The 18,973-nt window shown below is 44.3% G+C and overlaps 1 protein-coding gene across 1 annotated transcript in view; it reads left to right on the forward strand.

Moving 5' to 3' along the window:
* Positions 1-18,973, forward strand: part of LARS2 (leucyl-tRNA synthetase 2, mitochondrial) — a 187,033-nt gene that overhangs the window by 65,676 nt on the left and 102,384 nt on the right. The window contains exons 6-7 of the mRNA XM_004368452.2: positions 9,512-9,601; positions 17,711-17,854. Coding sequence (XP_004368509.1) covers positions 9,512-9,601; positions 17,711-17,854 — 234 coding nt within the window. The remainder of the gene's footprint in view (positions 1-9,511; positions 9,602-17,710; positions 17,855-18,973) is intronic.

Consider the following 18,973-nt stretch of genomic DNA (forward strand, 5'->3'; position numbering starts at 1 on the left):
GTGAATATGAGCAGGCAGGGATCATTGGGGCCACCATAAAGGCTGCCTACCATAACTAATGAGAAAAATGAAGCACTGATATGGTCAAGTCACTTGCCCAGAATCACACGATTCTTGGGTAGGATCTGAACCCTGCCAGCCTGGCTGTGGGACCCCTGCCTTCCTCATTACTCACAGGCAAACGTGTCTGCCTGGTCCCTTTCACACCTCCTGAGGGTGCTCTCAATAATAGCAACTAGGAAGGTGGGTAGGCCAGCCTGGGCCTCTTACCTGGGATTGTGGACAGTGACCCCCTCCTCCTTGTCCCCATGATATAGTCTGCATTTAGGTTAGGCCCTACCCTTCAGGATATGGGTCATCAGTGTCAGTTTTGTGGGTACACACAAAGGTTGCCCAGGGGCTTTGGAGGTGATCATGGTGGGTGCCCCTCAGTGGTGACGCCAGGACAGTTGTTTGTCTGTAGAGCACCATCTTCTAGTTCCTTTAAACGCCAGTGTTTGAGTCAGCCAGTGCACAGTTGGGCCCTTCTCAAGGTGATGTTCACTACCTGATGCCCGTCTGAGTCAGGAGACCAGGGTTCCAGCCTCCCTCTGCCACCCAGGAGCTGGGCAACTGTGGGGGAGCCACTCAGTCCCTGAGGTGCGGTTTCCTCATCTGTAAAGCAGAGCTCATAATGCCTGCATCTCGGAGCCACTGTGAGAAGTGAGATGAGAGGATGTAGGGAGGAGCAGTTCCGGAGCATGGAATTATGTACGGAAGTCCCTGGGTGGTGGAAATGGTTAATGCTCTCAGCTGCTAACTGAAAGTTTGGAGGTTTGAGTCCTCCCAGAAGTACCTTGGAAGAAAGGCCTGGAGATCTACTTCTGAAAAATCAGCCATTGAGAACCCTATGGAGCACAGTTCTATTCCAAAACACATGGGGTCACCATGAGTTGGAATTGTTCTTTGTAAACTGCCTGGGTGCTTATTATACACCAAACCAAACCTGAACAGCCAAGCTCTTAACCACTGAGCCACCAGGGCTTCTTATTATACACCAAAAACCAAAAAACCAAACCCGTTGCCGTCAAATCCATTCTGAGTCATAGCGACCCTATAGGACACAGTAGAACTGCCCCGTAGAGTTTTCAAGGAGCACCTGGTGGATTCGAACTGCCAACCTTTATGGTTAGCAGCCATAGCACTTAACCATTACGCCACCATGGTTTTCTTGTTATACACAGGAAAGCCTAATTCGGACTAATTCAGACTCAAAGCCAGGGCTACGCTGAACTGTCCAGCCTTCATTCTCTGTCTCCCTGTTGCCCGAGGATCATGTGGGAGCATCTCAGTGAGAAACGGTTAAGCGATCAGCCGCTAACAGAAAAGTTGGCAGTTTGAACCTACCCAGTGGCTTTGAGGGAGAAAGACCTGGTGATCTACTGCCTTAAAGATTACAGCCAAGAAAACCATACGGGGCAGTTCTACTCTGTCACATGGGGTTGCTATGTGTCCAGATCAACTTGACAGCACCTAATAACAAGTGAGGGACTAACCATCCTCCCACTTCCTCTTTCCTTGAACTTGAAGCCCCCGGGAAGGCACAGGCCACTCTTGTTAGGCTCTCTGCAGCTTTCCCTTCAAAAACCACTTTCCTTCCAGGAAGAGAACTGAGCTGGCAGAAAGTCTGGCATTTTTAAGCAGCTGGTCACTGAACACAGGTAGATGCCTAGTCAAGTTTGCGTGTCTGTTGCCATGAAGGTGGGTTCAAGGTGCTTATTTCTTATCGTTTTCTCACTGTGTTTGTTTTGTGAAAACCAAGAGAGTGTGGATTGAGTGTGAGGACCAAGAGAATCTGTGGTGGGGGGGCCCCGGTGTGCAGGTTCACTGAGGGACCCCCTTTATCACAGTGGACTGGGTGCCTTGCTAGAAATTTTGTGTGGACCACGTTGTGCTCTTAGCTCCTGTCACTTCCTATTTTACTAAGTTCATCAAGACACAAGGGCGGGCGGGACCCTCTTGTGCAGTATTGGGGAAGGAGATGTGGCCTCTGCAGTGGTTCTCGACTCTGGCGCATATTAAATTTCTGGAGGTCAGACCAGGCACCAGTAACTTTTAAAGCTGGATTCCAAAATGCACCCAAGTTTGAGGACCAGTCTAAGTTGAGAGGGCTTGGTGTGGGGGAGGCTGTAATTGTCCTAAGATCTGGCAGATTTTCTTATAGGCTTCTCTCTTCCTTCATCCAACCCAGCAGTGCATAGAGCTGTGGACTGGGACCTTGAACCATCACCTTGAGGAACATTGATGCAAGTTGGATGGATTAAAAAAAAAAAAAAAGCCCTAAAGAAAAACAAAAGTACCATATGCATCTGAGGCCAGTTCCTGGGCCTGTGAGCTGGGCTGTGCCTTCAGAACCGCTCCCTGTAGAGAACCTGGGGAGGAATAAAAGGCAAGGCCATTACTCTAAGTTCTCTTTTGATCTGTTGCAGTAAAGAGCAGATGACAAAAGTACACATTACAAAAGATCATCTTTTAAAAGGCATGTACTTGCCTCTCTCCTCTGTTTCCAAGATTCACTGTTTTGAAGGCAGGCGGTGCAGTGAGACTGGGGAGAGGGGAGACAATGCCTTGTTGCTGGAAACTGTTGCTCACCTTTCGTACCGTGTTTATTTTGCAGTGTACCAGGCTGCAGAAAGACTAACTTGGCAAATGTATTCCCTCCAGTTTTTGTTTGTTTTGTTTTGTTACGTTCTTGATAACCAACCAACCAACCAACCAACCCATTGCCATCGATTCGATGATTCCAAATCATAGTGACCCTATAGGACGGAGTAGAACTGCCCCATAGGGTTCCCAAGGCTGAATCTTTATGGAAGCAGGCTGCCATATCTTTGTCCTGCGGAGCGGCTGGTGGGTTCCAGCTGTCAACCTTTTGGTTAGCAGCTGAGCACTTCAGCCACTGCACCACCAGGGCTCCTTGACAGGTAACCTAAGTATTGTGAGGTTGCAATGCAAATTAAGTGCATGATGGCTTTGGCTGATTTTAGCTATCCTGTGATCTGAGACCAATCACTCTGAGATGCAACTGGACCAAGAAGTGAAGACCCAACCAAATCCTGCCTGAGCAGAAGGGGCGATGGGAGGTGATCTAGCAGGCTCTCCCCACGGGGGCCTGGAGGTCTGCCACCAGAGGTGACTGAGACCAGCCTTGTGTGGATTTCTCCATCTAGGTCATGTGTTTTGGTCTTTTACTTGTAAACATCGTCTCTTTTTGGTCAGAAAACCAGTATTTGTAAGAAATTGTTGTTGTTGTTAGTTGATAGGAAGCTGTTTTTACCCCAGCCCTCTCCTTTCCCTTTCCCTTTGCCCCAGTAGTCTAATGGGGGCAATATCCTTCCTCTCTGAGTGTTGTGATAATGAAGCCAACCGTATCCCTTCCATGTTACACTCTTTGAATGAAGTAACACTGGTTGATGCCTCCTGTGTGCCCAGCATTGCACTTGACATAAACCAAAACACCAAACATGTTGCTGTCAAGTTGATTCTGACTCATGGCAACCTCGTGTTCGGAGTAGAACTGCTCCATAGGGTTTTCTTGGCTGTAATCTTTATGGAAGCAGATCGCCAAGCCATTCTTCCTCGGCACTGCTGGGTGGGTTCAAACCACCGACCTTTAGGTTAGCAGCCAATCGTAAACCTGATGTGCCACCCAGGGACTTTGTGCTCTACATACATTATCATATTTCATCCTCACAACAAGCCTCTGAGATGGGCTTTATTACCTGTTTTCTAGATAGGGAAACTTGGGTATGGCCACAAAGCCGGTGATGATGCCAGGACTTGAACCCAAGTCATGGCTCTAAAGTGGATTGTCTTCCCCTTAGACCATGCTCTCTTAGACTCTTTTCCTAGAGCAAGAAGTGTTAGCCTGAGGAGACCTCAGTGGGATATGCAGAAGGTGGCTGACTGCCGTGGTTCTCCCTCCAAGGACCAAATGTTTTTTTATAGTAGGGACAGGAAGGTAGACTTCTGTGGCTCAGCCTTCTCGGACTTTGTCATTGCCAAATCACTCTGCTGCAGGAACAAGGCTGGGTTTGTTATTAATTTGTACAGTCACTGAGATGTGGGTGGCGGGTCTCAAAGGATGAGGTCTTGAGCCTCACTTGTGTTCTGAGAGAGTTCATCTTCTATGTTGGCCTCAGTGTTTGGATGTGAATGTGCAAAATATTTTTAATGCTAAAAGCCAGGTATTGTAGAATTTAAAATTGCAGTGTGAAGGAATGATTCCAGTTGAGATACCGGATGTGTAAATTAGGTCTCTTGGCAGCTAGATTGCGCTTTCCAGGGCTCAAGGGGATAAAGAAGTTGACACCTTTATAGAGATCTATGTGGATTGTGGCTGAATTGCCGTTGCTTTTGAAGCTATAACTTTGAATTACCTGACTTTTTGCATTAAAGGCAAGGGTGCATTAACGTAGGTGTTGGCTTATTTGGAAAGCAGGGCAAAGGAAAGCACAGGATGAAAAGGGATTTGGGGACTCATGAAGAACTTTCATTTGACTTCCCTGGTGATGTCACTAAGAAGTCTTCCTGAGTTGCTGCCCTCCCACAGTGTGGGCAAATGTGGGCGTCAGGAAGCCCCACAGACATAGGGCTCCCCCCAGGTCACAGGCACAGCTGGCTTTGGACAACCAGCTGATGATCTGTAAACATTTCTTTGTTCATCAGCTTTCTCATGGGAGGGGATAAAGTGATGCTGTATCAGGAAAAACTATAATATGCCTCTCTAACTTCAAAATAGGACATTTATTATATAAATATATTACAAGAAATTTTCTAGGTCAGACAGCTTCTTCGAGGCATGCTAAATGATTTAAAACTTAGATAGTAAGATCACTTGGTCATTTCCAGTGATCAGCATTATGCACGCATTATAGTTTCGAAGAATCTCATCTGCCTGTAGCTCCAGCCTTTGCTTGTCTCTCCTCAGTGTTGATAGAAAGACCTGTGGCTGCATCAGGCAGCTTTCCTGCATGCGCTGCAAGACATGCTCAGCAGAGATGGGGCTGCCCCAGCTGGAGAAGGGGGACGGGAGGCAACTGACAGCCATGCTCCTCTTTGCCCCATGATGTTTTAGCTAATTTACCACTTTTTGTGGAATGCTCACCAGAGGATTGCTTGGCTCAGTCTTCTTTAATCTGACTGTGGTTACAGACTCAGACTAAAAGATCTAAACCCTTGGAGCAGGATTTCTCATTCTTGGCACTATTGACATTTGCAGCTGGATTATTCTTGGCCGTGTGCGGCTGCTCTATGCTTTGTAGGCTATTTCGCAGCATCTTTGTCCCCTGCTCACTGGGTGCCAATAGCACCCCCCCCTTCAGTTGTGACAGCCAAAAAATGTCTCTAGACATTGCCAGATGTCCCTTGGGGGGCAAAATTGTCCCAGTTGAGAATCCCTGCTTTAGAGAGAGGCTTTGTGGCTGCTGAAACCCCGAGAAGGCCCTTGTCTATAGGACTAGGTTTTGAGTAAGTAGTTCCCAGTGAAACTATGTGAAAGGGGAGTCCATTTCTAGCTAGTTGACTAAAAGATTTTCGTTTTAGAAAGATGTCTGATAATTTTGACTGAGACGAGGCATTTGGAGACTACAAATAGCTGATTTTTTTAAATCAGCAAATCAAGGGTGGTTCCGGAAGGGTTCTCTGGCTTTTTCAGGAAACGTGTTTCTGAGCAGAGTCTATTCCCGACCATGTTTGTAGTTCTTACGATGCTGGACTACTGGTGCACCTTGTGAGCGCCTGCTCTGGCATTTCTTCACTGAAGGGACATTCCTGAGGGACTGTTGTGGGCCCTGTGTGCAGCCCAGGATGGGCATGTAGTAGACAGGAGCACAGTCTCTGCCCTCAGGGCACTCCCAGCCTCCTCAGGACAAGTCAGGCACTTCAGCACGATAAGTCAGGTGTCTGTCTTTCATGTACTTGTGTTGTGAACATGCATTCCCATAAAACCATCAGTGATTGGAATGATGATCCTGAAGCAGGGATTTTTCAAGCTGTATTCTTTTAGCCGCTGATGTTACTTTCTTTTCCAAGGACATGTGCAGAAACCCAATGCAGTCATGTGCCACATAACATGCGTTCAGGCAATGTCTGACTGCATATATGTCTGTGGTCCTATAAGGTTTTGATAGAGTTCAGAAATCCTGACTGGAGAACGGGGCGTAGCGGACGTAACCGACATAGGGAACGAACAGCTTCCAACACGCAACGGATACATCTCACGTCCCTTGTACACAAAGTGATTGAGCTGCCGGGAGTATAATGGTGCAGTACATACATAACCTATAACACATACATCTTTGTAGTCATAATAAACACCTATGTTAATGGCTTGTATGTGTACTGTACTTTCTTTCATTATTTTAATGTAAACTTTCCCCACTTACAAGTAAAAAGTTTACCATGTAACAGTGTATGCTTCAACTCATAGGCAGCGACGTCCAATCTCATGTATTGCGAGTCTTTTGAATGTTGTAGTGTTATCTCTGTTTAATTTTCTTTTGAAAATATTACGGTGAAATGCATCATGGTTCCCAAACACAGCAAAACCAGTGCTGGTGATAGCAGCAGCGAGAGGCAAGAGAAGTATCGATTTGGAAGTGAAACAAAAGGTGTCCCATATAGCTTTGATAAGTATATAATACGGTGTTCGCACAGCATCCAAATCACATAGTGTCCTATTTCACAGAACATATGGTGGTAGTTAAGTGACGCATGACTGTATAAAGGAAATAGTTCGGACCCAGTTTGGAGCTAGAGTGAAAGAAGGGGCTTGGAAACTACCCACTCCCTGCCCCACCTCAGAGCCATGCTTCCAAAGAAAACGCTTTTCATTACCTGTCACTTACTGAAAGTAAGGGAATACATGGTTGGATTAAAATAAAAGTTTTTTTTTTCCTGACTGGCTCTATCATCACTGTTCCATAGCTATGTAATTTTTACTCTCAATCTAGGGAAGCAGATTCAGGCTGAGAGAATATATACATATATACTCTTTAGAAGTATTTCGATTTTTTTACTATGAAAAATTTCAGATATACAGAAAAATAAATAGAATAATGAACTCCTACACCCCAGATTTAACAGTTGTCATTACTGTGTCATATTTGCTTCAGATATTTCTTTAAACCTCTAATGGATGAGACTTTTTTTAAAAAAAAACATATCCACAATAACATATTTTGACCCTGCTCTTCACCCCATCCCCCATCGGGTTTATCTTGGGACCAGAATGTAATTTGAATTTCAGTTGTGAAACCTGCATGCTGGATTCAAATTTGATCTAGCATGCAGGCGTTCACGTATCTATTTAGTTTGCCCTTCATTCAGCGACAACTTTGGGGTACCTCCTGTGTGCCAGGACCTTAACATACAGTGGTATGCAAAGTGAAACAGAGCAAACATAGCTCCTGCCCTGGATCTTGTTAAAAATGGAAGTTTTAAAGTTGCTTGTCTTGAAAACAAGTGTTATGCCGAACCTGCGGGAGGGGTCGCTGGCAAAGAAAAGAAGATGGTACAAGGAAGAATTTGGAGGCTTTGGGGAGCAAGTCTCTTCACAGTATGCTGGTCTGATTCTTGAGTTGCTGGGGATGTTTGTTCCTGATGTCCCTGCAGACTTGGCAACCTGGAACTGCCAGGAGCTCGTTCAGGCTGTGTTGTGTGTGTGGCTCAGAAACTACAGCATTGCCGTGGGGACAGCCTGGTGGGGACAGCTACAGGGTGAGCAAGGCTGTTTGGCTGGTTATCACTATCTGCCTTACAGGGGACAGGTGAAGCTGGTGACCGAAGTTGAGCTTTTTGCACCCTTAAAACTTGTTTTCTAATAGTATTACTCTGCTATTTTTATAAAACAGCCCATAAAAGGACCTAGGAATCTTATATAAGAAAAACAGTCTCTTGGGAGCACCAAGCGTTACCTGACACCTTCCTCCCTTTCTCAGTTCCTACCCCACAGGCCCTCCCATTCTGGGTTTTATAAGCTGTCTCTTCATTTATCTATCTTAAGGAAGACAGAGTTGTTTGTACTTTTGGTGGAAGTGCTTTCTATCAAAACTCCATTACAAATAGAGACATTTGTGTGGACTGTCCCCTGTCATTCATCCATTTCTATGTTAACCACTCATTTTTGAAGTTAAAGGAGAGCACCAGGAAGAAATGATTTGACAGAGCATGTGTTTTTGCCCTTACTTGTCTTTGATCAACTGCAGACCTTATAGGGTAGTTAATCAGTATCTATTTTTAAAGATTCTGCAGCAAATGTGTTTTCAGGACAGAAAGTAAATTTTGGGAGCATTTGATTTAGGCTTGGAAATACAAAGCAGATGGTTTCTCACTGACTAAATTAATATTTGATAACGTTTTTAATGAATCTTATTAAGTAGACAATGGCCTGAGTCACATAATGGAGTAAATGGAATATAACGAGTCTAAAGGAGCCACCAGGCCCAGTTATATGTAGAGACACAAGTTTTGATTTCATATAAAGATCATGCCAAAGTGGGCAAAGACTCCTCTTGAGTTTTGTGATTGCTTTCAAAATGAGTTACATTCACGTGTGGCTAATTGCCTCCATGAACAACTGCCTCCTTTGCCATGAGACCAGAAGAACTGGATGGTGCCCGGCTACCATTACTGAATGTTTTGATCAGAGATTCTATAGATGAGTCCGGATCAAAAGGGGGAAAATTTTCCAACAGAATTTAAAATTCTCATGGAATCCAGACTTTCTGGATTCATGGAGGCTTGATGAACCCCTGGAAACTATTGCCCTGAAATAATTTTTAAACTTTAAACCAAAAATGTCCCCTGAAGTCTTCTTGAAACCAAACGATAGTTTAGTTTAACTAGTAAAGAATGTCTACCTTCAGCATTGTGCTCTTTTAAGAACTATCTATATGGGATCAAAGTGACAACAGCAACTTGAAAGATTAATAGACACCTTAGGGGGCAGTGAGTTTATGTTAATGGGGGAGGAACAACTCAGAAAAGGAGGGTGAGGATGGCTGCACAACTTGAAGAACGTAATCAGTGTCACAGAATTGTACATGTAGAAATGGTTGAATTGGTGTATGTTCTGCTGTGAATATTCTCAAAGACAACAATAATATTTAAAAAAATTTTTTTAAATAAGCTATTATACATTCATGAATTAGCTTCATGGGCCCCAAAATATGCTGGCAACAATGCAATATTCAATTTCTTACGATGTAGTGGACCTATTAGTTACATGTGGGGGATGGAGGAACAGAATGCTTGAAGTTGAGTTTCTCATCATTGAACATGCCCTGGGAAAGATGGGGGTGACATTTCAATAACATCTCTTTTCCCAGAATAAATTACTTCTCTCACTTTATGAATTGGTGAAATTTTTGTGCTTTGATTGCTTTTCAAATCTGAGGCGCAAGACTGATGCATACGTTTGGGGAAATGTTTACAATGACCTTTACATGCCTTTCCCCCCCTTTTTTGGCAGGAAATAACTACATGTTTGCCAGATTACTACAGATGGACTCAGTACCTCTTTATTAAACTCTATGAAGCTGGACTAGCCTATCAAAAGGAGGTAAGTTAAAATTAGCTGCACTTTAAAAATTTTGTTAATCTTCTCTATCTTCTTAGAACACACCATTGTTAGTAAGACTCAAACCCTGTTTGCACAGTAGCAGTGAAAAGGAACACTAGTTCATTCAAGTTCCTAAAATTAATCACAGTAGATCCAGAAAGCAACTATATGTTGCACTTCTTCTCTGGTCACTTTTTTTTCATGGATGTTTTCTTAGTTTCCAAGGTCCCTGGGTGGCGCAAATGATTTGCTCTCAGCTACTAAGTTTGGCAGTTCAAATCCTCCCAGCTGCACTGAGGAAGAAAGGCCTGGTGATCTGCTTCCATAAAGATTATAGCCAAGAAAACCCTATGGAGCATTTCTACTCTGTAACACATGGGTCACCAGGAGTTGGAATTGACTCGATGGCTACATGCTTGGTTTTTTGGTCTGTCTTAGTTCCCTAGTGCTTTGTAATACAAATACCACAAGTGGATGTCTTTAAAGAGCAGAAATTTATTTTCTCATAGTTTCGGGGGCTAGAAGTCCAAATCAGGGTTTTAGCCTTGTCTCTTCCTTCCTTGTCAGTAGCCTTGGGCCTTCCTAGGTTCTTGGTGATCCTCACGTGGCATCTGTCTTCCCCAGTCTGTGTCTAATCTGCTCTGTCTATAACTCAGTAGTGATTAGGACATACTCTACATTGATATGGCCTCATTAACATAACAAAGAAAAGCTTATTTTCAGATAAGAATACGTGTATCCACAAGCATAGGGATTAGGATCCTAACACATATTTTGGGAGGGATACGGTTTAATCCCTAACAGGTGTCTTGGTGGTTTTTGAGTAGACAGCACACTGGCTTTTAGAAGCTCTCAGCCTGCTGACCTGGGGCGCTGCCATGTAGTTGTGCCCTTGTCAGTTCCCCTCCGCTGCAGCACTTTCCAGTTGGGGTTGTCATTATTGGTTTATGCATCTGCTGCCTGGCTCTTCTGGTGCCTCCAAAACAGGGCACAGACTTCTTTCATGCTTGAATTCCCAGCACATAGCAGCATCTGGTGCATGTATACGTCCCGGGATCAAAGGTGGAGCAGAGGAGGAATGCAGGCTCCTCACAGCCCAGCTCTGTTTCCTCTGCCAGGAAGTGTGGCTTCTCATCTGCCAAACGGGGTGGTAACATCTTCGTTGGAGGGTTCTTGGAAGATTAGAGGTCATATTTAAAGAATATCTATCATAGTGTCTATACATGGTGGTCCCCCTAGAAATGCAGGTGCTTTTATGGTAGGAGCTCAGTAATAGTAGTTACGGCTTGGATGACGTGAGAGAAGGGAAAAGGTGTCATAGTGTGGCTTAGAACTGTACTGTCCAGTGTGATAGCCACTAGCCATATGTGACTGCTGAAATTTAAAGTAATGAAAATTAAATAACATTAAAAGTCAGTTCCTAAGCCACACTAGCCACATTTCAGGTGCTCAATAGCCCTGTGTGGCATGTAGCTAGTTTTGGACAGCACAGGTGTAGAACATTTCAATCATAATAGAAAGTTCTATTCCCACTGGTTTAGAAAGTTGAGAAGTAACAAATGGAACAATGTTGGTTGTTTAAAATATTTGTTGTTAAGTTTATTTTGGGGCTGGGGGAGTGGTGAGTGTCCATTAACATTTAGGGTAAATTAAGAGTAGGAGCTTTGTGGGACTGAGTCATCCGAATATTCAACCATTGCAGACTCTCCTGGGTCAGTTTAATTTCTTAACACACCATATGCCCAGAGGTAAGGAATTGAGAATAGCGAGAGACAGAAGCATACCTAGTCAACATTCCTGACTGCAGTAGACCGTTTTGTGTTTAATTTTCAAAAGCTTACAAACATGACTCCCTTATCAACTTAAAATAAATATGTATCAAAAATTTTATTCAACTCATTAATTAATGAGGGAACCAGTAAGATTTTAAGACTTATTCAAATAAGAATTCAAAGAACAGAGGTTTATAGAGTCACAGAAATGCAGACATGAATTTGCTAATACAGTCAAGACTGCTTAATGTCCAGCAAGGCAATGAACTTAACCTTTGGGGCTGACTTTTCTATGAGAAGGAAATCATTTGCATTGTCATTGATGGGAGCCATTTGCATTAGTCTCAGACAAAAATAACTTGTTTGCTATCTCTCAGTTTTCTACAAGTTAACCTCTCTCTGTACAGAGTTGTAAAATAACATAAGCAATGGTAAATAGGAAGTCAAACAAAAATACACATCCCTAGAAAATCAGATAACCCTCAGGGGATGTGAGCCTGCTAGACAATCCCAGCCTGCAGGAAAAGGACATTCAGCAATCCCTTGTGCCTCTTTCTAAGGTTCGGGTAATTTTTCTTAGCATCATTTATTCAGTATGGAGAAGCAGAAGAGTAGGAGGAGAATTTGTGGGAAAATCAGATCAGGGATTCACGCTCCAAGTAGCAGATTTGGTGCTGATTTAGCAGCCTGAGAGATAAATTCTCAGAACTTTGCTTGCTCTGTTGATGTTGTTAGTTGCTGTCAGCCCGCAAACTCGTGATAACCCCATGCACAGTGGAACAAAACCCTGCCCAGTCATGCGCCATCACCACGATTGGTTGCAGATCAGGCTGTTGTGATCCATAGGGTTTTCTATTGGTTCTGTGTTGCTATGATGCTGAACCTGTTTCAGCAGAGCTTCTAGACTAAGATGGACTAAAAAGAAAGGCTTGGTGATCTACTTCCAAAAATCAGCCAGTGCAAACATTCCCTTGCTCTTGGTGGACAGCAATTATATCCAAAAGGGGTTTCCACACTGGAATCACTGATGGGCCCAGGCAGGGGGAAGAAGATGTAATAAGCTACATTATGTATCCCAAGTGCCAGCAAGAAGGATAAACACAAGTCAGTAAGACATGAAAAACCCACAGCAAAACAGATACAGGTAACCCGGCATCACAGGAACCTGTTGCCTGTCGAGTCAGTTCCGACTCATAGCGACCCTATAGGACAGAGTAGAACTGCCCCACAGGGTTTCCAAGGAGCGCCTGGTGGATTTGAACTGCCAGCGTTTTGGTTAGCAGCCAGGCTCTTAACCACTGTGCCACCAGGGCACCACAGGAAAGAGTACACAATTCTTGGACAGTGTGAGCAGCTGTATATGTCATCGGTCAGATTGTCCGGGGTTACCGACCCTGAGTTGCATGGTAACTGTTGTTTTACATGCAGGGAATGTGAAGTGATGTGGCATGTTAATGGACTAGTGCAAACATTTCTCACACAAAGCCTGTATGTGTGCTGTGGAGTGTTCTTTTATAGGGCACTTGCTTCTCTCTGTCTCCACACTCGGGGTTTGTCCATGTTGCTTCAGGTCTACAACACGTCAAACCCAAGTGGGAAACTTAACCTCACCACTGTTGAATTGGATCTGGTCCAATCACACTCAGCATCTTAAGAGTGGAGTGACTTCCCTAAGGATGTCAGCGCTCCAGGAAAGGATCCCATTGCACATGTGCAGCCATCCTGCTGGCTCCAGCCCTTCTCCTCTTCCCCTCAGTTGTTTTCCAAATTAGTTTGACACTCCACACCCCCCATGTGCATCTCCTTGGGGAATATAGTCCAGTTTTCCTCCTGACCGTTTCTCTCAAGGGAACAACCCTGTATTCGCTTCCTATTGCTGTTGCTGTAACAAATTACCATAAACAATGCAAACTTAATTATCTTACAGTTCTGGAAGTCAGAAGTCCAAAATGGGTCTCACTGGGCTGAAATAAAATCAAGGATCATCAGGGCTGCATTCCTTCTGGAATTCTAGGCGAGAATCCGTTTCCTTGTCTTTTCCAGCTTCTAAAGGGCACCCTCATCCTTCACTTTTGGCCCCTTCCATCTTCAAAGAACCAGTGTAGCATCTTCATGTCGCTCTGATCTGTGCTTCTGTCATCACATGTTCTTCTGACTTTCCTGCCTCCGTCTTTCACTTATAAAGACCCTTGTGATTACACTGGGTGGACCTGGATGATCCAGGATAACGTCCCCATCTCAGAATCGTTAATTTAATCGTATCTACAAAGTCCCCTTTGCCATATAAGGTGACATATTCATCGGTTCTGGCAAATAGGATGTGGACGTCTTAGGGGGTGGGGGTTAACCTGCGTACCACAAGCCCTCGCTCCCTATCTCCTAGGGTCATTATGAGAATTTAACAAGTGAATATGTGTGAAGAGCCTGACATGGAGTACCTGGCACAGAGCAGGCGCTCGATAAATGCCCACCCGAATGCACCTACAGAGTTAACTTGCAGCCAGTATGGTGTTGACATTGGAAAAATGGAAAGTAAAAATAAAATATAAGGTTTCCTGGCTAATTCAGAGGCAACCTATCCACGAACAGGCATGAGGGAAGAATCATTTAGATTATTTTATGGATTTTAATTTAAAAAGATAATATTTTTACTGCTAGTTCTTGAGTTTAATATTTTTGGTATAATGATCTTTTTTTAAAATCACCAGTAAAATGCGTAAATAGAATGCAGAAATGCACATTAGTACACTGAGGATCGGAGTGAGCCCTAATCCGTAAAGTGTAGCAATGACAGTTAGCATTCTCCTCTGGTTTCTTTCAGAAGATAAACTCTTGAAATTAAAAACCTTGGCATCAACCTAAGAAACAGTGCACATACTACTTTGTAAAGCACATTTAAAACCAAGCAAAACCCCCTGCTGTTGAGGCGATTCCGACTCATAGTGACCCTATAGGACACCGTAGAACTGCCCCGTAGAGTTTCCAAGGCTGTAATCTTTGCAGAAGGAGACTGCCACATCTTTCTCCACAGAGCGGCTAGTGGGTTCGAACCACCCACCTTTTGGTTAGCAGCTGAGCGCTTAACTACTGTGCCACCAGGGCTCCTCTAAAGCATATTTAAAACCCTCTGCCATCGAGTCGATTCCAACTCATAGCGATCCCGTAGGATCTCCAAGGCTGTAAATCTCTACGGAAGCAAACTGCCATACTTTTTCCTCGGAGGCGCTGGTGGTTTTGAACCGCCAGCCTTTCAGTTAGCAGTCAATCGCTTTAACCACTGTTCCACCAGGGCTCCTTAAAGCATATTTAGGCAAATCCCCCCCGCCCCCGCATTTGGGTATTATTACTTTTCCTCTAACAGCATTGTCATAACTTTTTATTTTTTTATTTTTAATAAAAACAGCCTTAACCCTTAAATTCGGTTCTGCCGTAAGGTATGTCAGTGGCCATTTAGGGACAGTGTTTGAATAGAGTATTGGTACACACGGCTGGAAGGTTTCATTCTTTTGTTCTTCACAAGCACTGACCACCAGAATGTCCAGTTCAGAGTTAGTGCTCTCGTGAAAAAAAAATATGTTCAGCTATAAATATGAATATAAAGACCTCTGTTTGGCAGAACATTAATTTCACCTCTCTGGTTTAAAAAAAAAAAAAAAAAAGTTTCGTTCCATGGTTGTAGTTATTAGAGAGAAGAATGGTGCTGTATTATGCTTGACATCCTAGGGACCTGTGGAGAGTCACCTAATGTCTGCATTTGCCTTTCGCTCTCTCCGCCATGTCAGTGGCGGTTGGTGATAGGGCTAATTCACACTCATAAGCAAGGTTTGCATTGTGCCCCCGTCTCCATAAAGCACACTGACGAACGGGCACTCCCACTCTGCTACCTCGTGGCTTCCGAATGTGGCCGCAGTAACAAAATAAGCGGTAGCCTTGGGAACCGCTCCTGGATTCGGTCCAGATTCAGGCCCATTCCAGATAGAAGGGAGTGAGATCAATTTTGAGACTTAGATCCTTTAATAAGATCTATGTGGTGTTCCTTAATTAAGCATGCTTTTCTCAAGAAGAAGCCAGTAGACCTTGAGAAAATCAATATCCTGAAACTTAGGCTTTGCCAGCTTTCTGGAACCTGAAGCTGCCTGACAGTGTACTCAGAAGAGGCCTTTGGTAGTAAAAAAAAAAAAAAAAAAAGCAGATCTTGAGGAGAACAAAGTGAGGAAAACGATGGAGCGATGCAGTAGGCCAGAAAATCCATAAAGGCCCTATGCGAGTAAGGGTGACTCTGTTGGAGCCATGGAGGCTGATCAGACACAGTTCCTGCCATCCAGTAACTCAGGGCCCGCAGGTGATTTTTCTTTTGTTGTGGAGGGCCGAGAATCAGGTATCAGACCAAGATGCCATGGCCCAGTTCGTTTGGGCCACTGGCTTTCAAAGTATGGTTCTGGAACAACAGCATCAATATCACCTGGGACCTCGTTAGAAATGCAAATTCTCAGCCCCACCCCCCCTAAAAAAAAAGAGGCCAGAAGACAAAAGCACACAGATGGAAGATGTGATCTAGAAAGGACTGGCACCCTGTGTGAAGGAGTAAGGCCCAGTGAGGCAGTGGGTCACCAGGGAGGGAAGGGAAGAGGACACAGTGGGATGAGAGACGGTGAGGGTTTGGGACGGGAGGCCTAGACACGTTGCCTGGGGCAGCAGACACTGCAGTAGCCTGTGTTGCAGAGAGAGCCGACCAGAGTGAAGTCAGGGTGGTGGTGTCCAGGTAATCCCCAGGGGACAGAGGCGTAGGGAGGGTAGCGAACTGGGGGTGGGGGGGTGTGATTCTCCAGCTGGCCTCCGCTGGCACCCCCTTGGACTTGCACCGTGGGGGACAAATGCCCCGCTCGGCCCCCCTCCCCCCACGCCTCTGTCCGGGGAGCACATGGTTGCCCATACCTCCAAGAGCTTGAAGGCAAAGAAGGGGAAGGGGAGGAGGCAAAAATGATGGGCGCCCACCTTGACTGTATAGAATCAATCCCTTGTGATCATGACTTCGTCACAGTTGTAATTATATTATGGGGTGCATTTTAGAAAGCTTTCCACAAATCATTCACACAAAAATATGAAACTGCGTGTTTAACCTTTGATCAACCGGGGAAATTCTCTTATTCGGAATGGCTTGTTCTATGATGTTGCTAGGTAACTGTTGTGAGGGACGCAATGGGGAAGTCTGCTCTGAGTTCACCGTGTTTACAGACATGTTAATGATTTCAGTATGATTTAAGGTTGATTTCAAAATGCAGATATTACATTACAAATAAGGCTAGTTAACTACAAAGGTGTGTGCAGTTGACTTCAGTAGGCAATAGAAAACCTTATTGCCAACCAAGGAAACGAATATAGTCAGTGATGTTGTCCAGAAACCATATCTAATGCAGCAAGACTGTGCTTGCTTGAAAATCAAAGCATCCATCAAAGTAAACGTTCAAAATGTGAAAATCCAGAATGCTGCATAAAGGAAGACCCCTGGCTGGCTTCAAGGGACACAAGATGATAGAGACAGTGGTCTAAGAGAAGAGATCTGAGAAGGGGTTTGTCCAGGGCTTCCAGAAGCTGCCCGTGCTACATCCCCCTGGGCCCAGGGGGCCTGGGTTTGACCACACCTGGTGTAACCACCAGTGGAAAGTCCGAGCCGCGGGGACCTGTGGGACTGAGAAGAAACGAGAATGTGGGTTCTCACAGCTAATGTATCTTTGATTTGAGATGCTATTTCCTTTGGTGTTTTTCCTCTTCCCCCAACTCTTTCATTAGGGGAAAAAAATAGCTTTTGTGATTTGCTTTTATTCATCTTTCATTTGACACCTGGGTTTTATTATAACGTGTAAACCTCTTAGAAGCACATCTTCCTCATTGCATTTTGTAACCTAGAGCCTGAGAGCTACCAGGCTGTGTGGGAAATGATGATAAGAAAATAAAGGCCCGTTTGTTTTTGCAGTCTCCAGTACCAAGTGTTTTTCTCTGAGGTTTGAGAGGCAGGAGGCAGAGGTGGAGGTATACATGGCTTTTTTTTTCCCTCCTTTTATATTTTATACAGTTTATGTTATTTGGTTTTTTTTGAAGGGCATATGCCTCTTGAATGAACCGTCTAAGTCACTAAACAGTATTTATCCATTTCTTTTTACCTTTTATGTTGAGTGGTACTCCTTCCCCCACCCCTAACACAGGCAGTGCTAATAGGTAAGTAAATCACTTTTGGTTTATTAACCTAAAGTTTTTAGGTCTAAGGTACTTTTAGGTCTAAATGATTATATTAAGGGAACTCACCCAATTGCATCATTGTGTTTCATGAATTACACAGGCATTGGTTAACTGGGACCCAGTAGATCAAACGGTGCTAGCCAACGAGCAGGTGGATGAACATGGCTGTTCATGGCGTTCTGGAGCGAAGGTGGAACAGAAGTACCTCAGACAGTGGTTTATTAAGACTACTGCGTATGCAAAGGTGAGTGTTAGCCTGAAAGCTCTCCGATAATGCCTCAGTGTGTGAGGTAACACAATGTTGTCTGGTGTTGGAGATCCTCCCTGTTGGGGTAAACTCCAGGAAGAGCTTTCAGAGCCATGGGTGTGCAGACAGGAAGCAGATGAGTTGTAAGTCAAGAATGGCACCTGGAGGTCATTGTAGGCTGTTGTGTGCTGAACTCTCAACTCACTGAATCATTGCACTTCCACAGAGGCCAAAAAATGTTCAGCTTTATCCATAATTATGTTAGCAATGAAGCTAAAAAAAGAAAAACAGTATCTTCATCTGTGTAGTTCTCATAAGACCTCAAGAAAGATAGAATAAAATTCCAGAGGGTTCAGAGAAGACCATCTAAAAAGAGTAAAGAGATGGCCAGTCTTCATGAGGGAAGACCAGAGTGAAAATGGAAGAGGCTGCATAGGCCCAGCTCACTATTATTTACCCCCCATTGCTAACCACCCATTGTCTCGTGATTTTTCCCTCTGGTTCCAATCTCTACAAAAAGGTTTAAGATTAACCCATGTTCCTCCCTGGAGGGTGGAAAACAAGTGAGAATGATCTAAGAATGAAAAACCAAACAACGCACCCACCTTGTCACAAGAAAAAGCAGATAATCCCCAAGGATGTCACCAGATAACCTCTAAGAATACCAGTAGAAGGTTAATTCATCTAAGACATCATCATCTCAAGGGGAAACTACCACAAAAGATCCATAATCCTGTCCCTATAAAAGACTTCAGCCGATCTCCAATGGGGGAGACGGGTTTTTTGGAGGAATCTATTCCCCTCCATCTCCTATATATCGATACATAATAAACATCTTGCTGCTCACCTCACCCCTGTCTCAGAATTGGCTATTGCAGCAGGCAGCTCCAGTCCGCGTTATTGAGGTAACAAAAATGAATTAAATCAGGAACAAAACCTCTGGATTTTACTCTTGTAGAGGCCCTGACTAACAGTGTAAACTGGTGCAAGTCTCTGGGCCTCAGTTTCCTCATCCATAAAGTGAGGTGCCTTCTGGCTTTTTATATGTTCAGGGGTTCAGTGCAAAGCCAGCAGTGGAAAGAGGGGACTTACGTATTAAAATCTCCAGTGGCTGGG

This window comes from Trichechus manatus, unplaced genomic scaffold, assembly GCF_000243295.1.
Source record: "Trichechus manatus latirostris isolate Lorelei unplaced genomic scaffold, TriManLat1.0 scaffold00001, whole genome shotgun sequence".
NCBI lineage: Eukaryota > Metazoa > Chordata > Mammalia > Sirenia > Trichechidae > Trichechus > Trichechus manatus.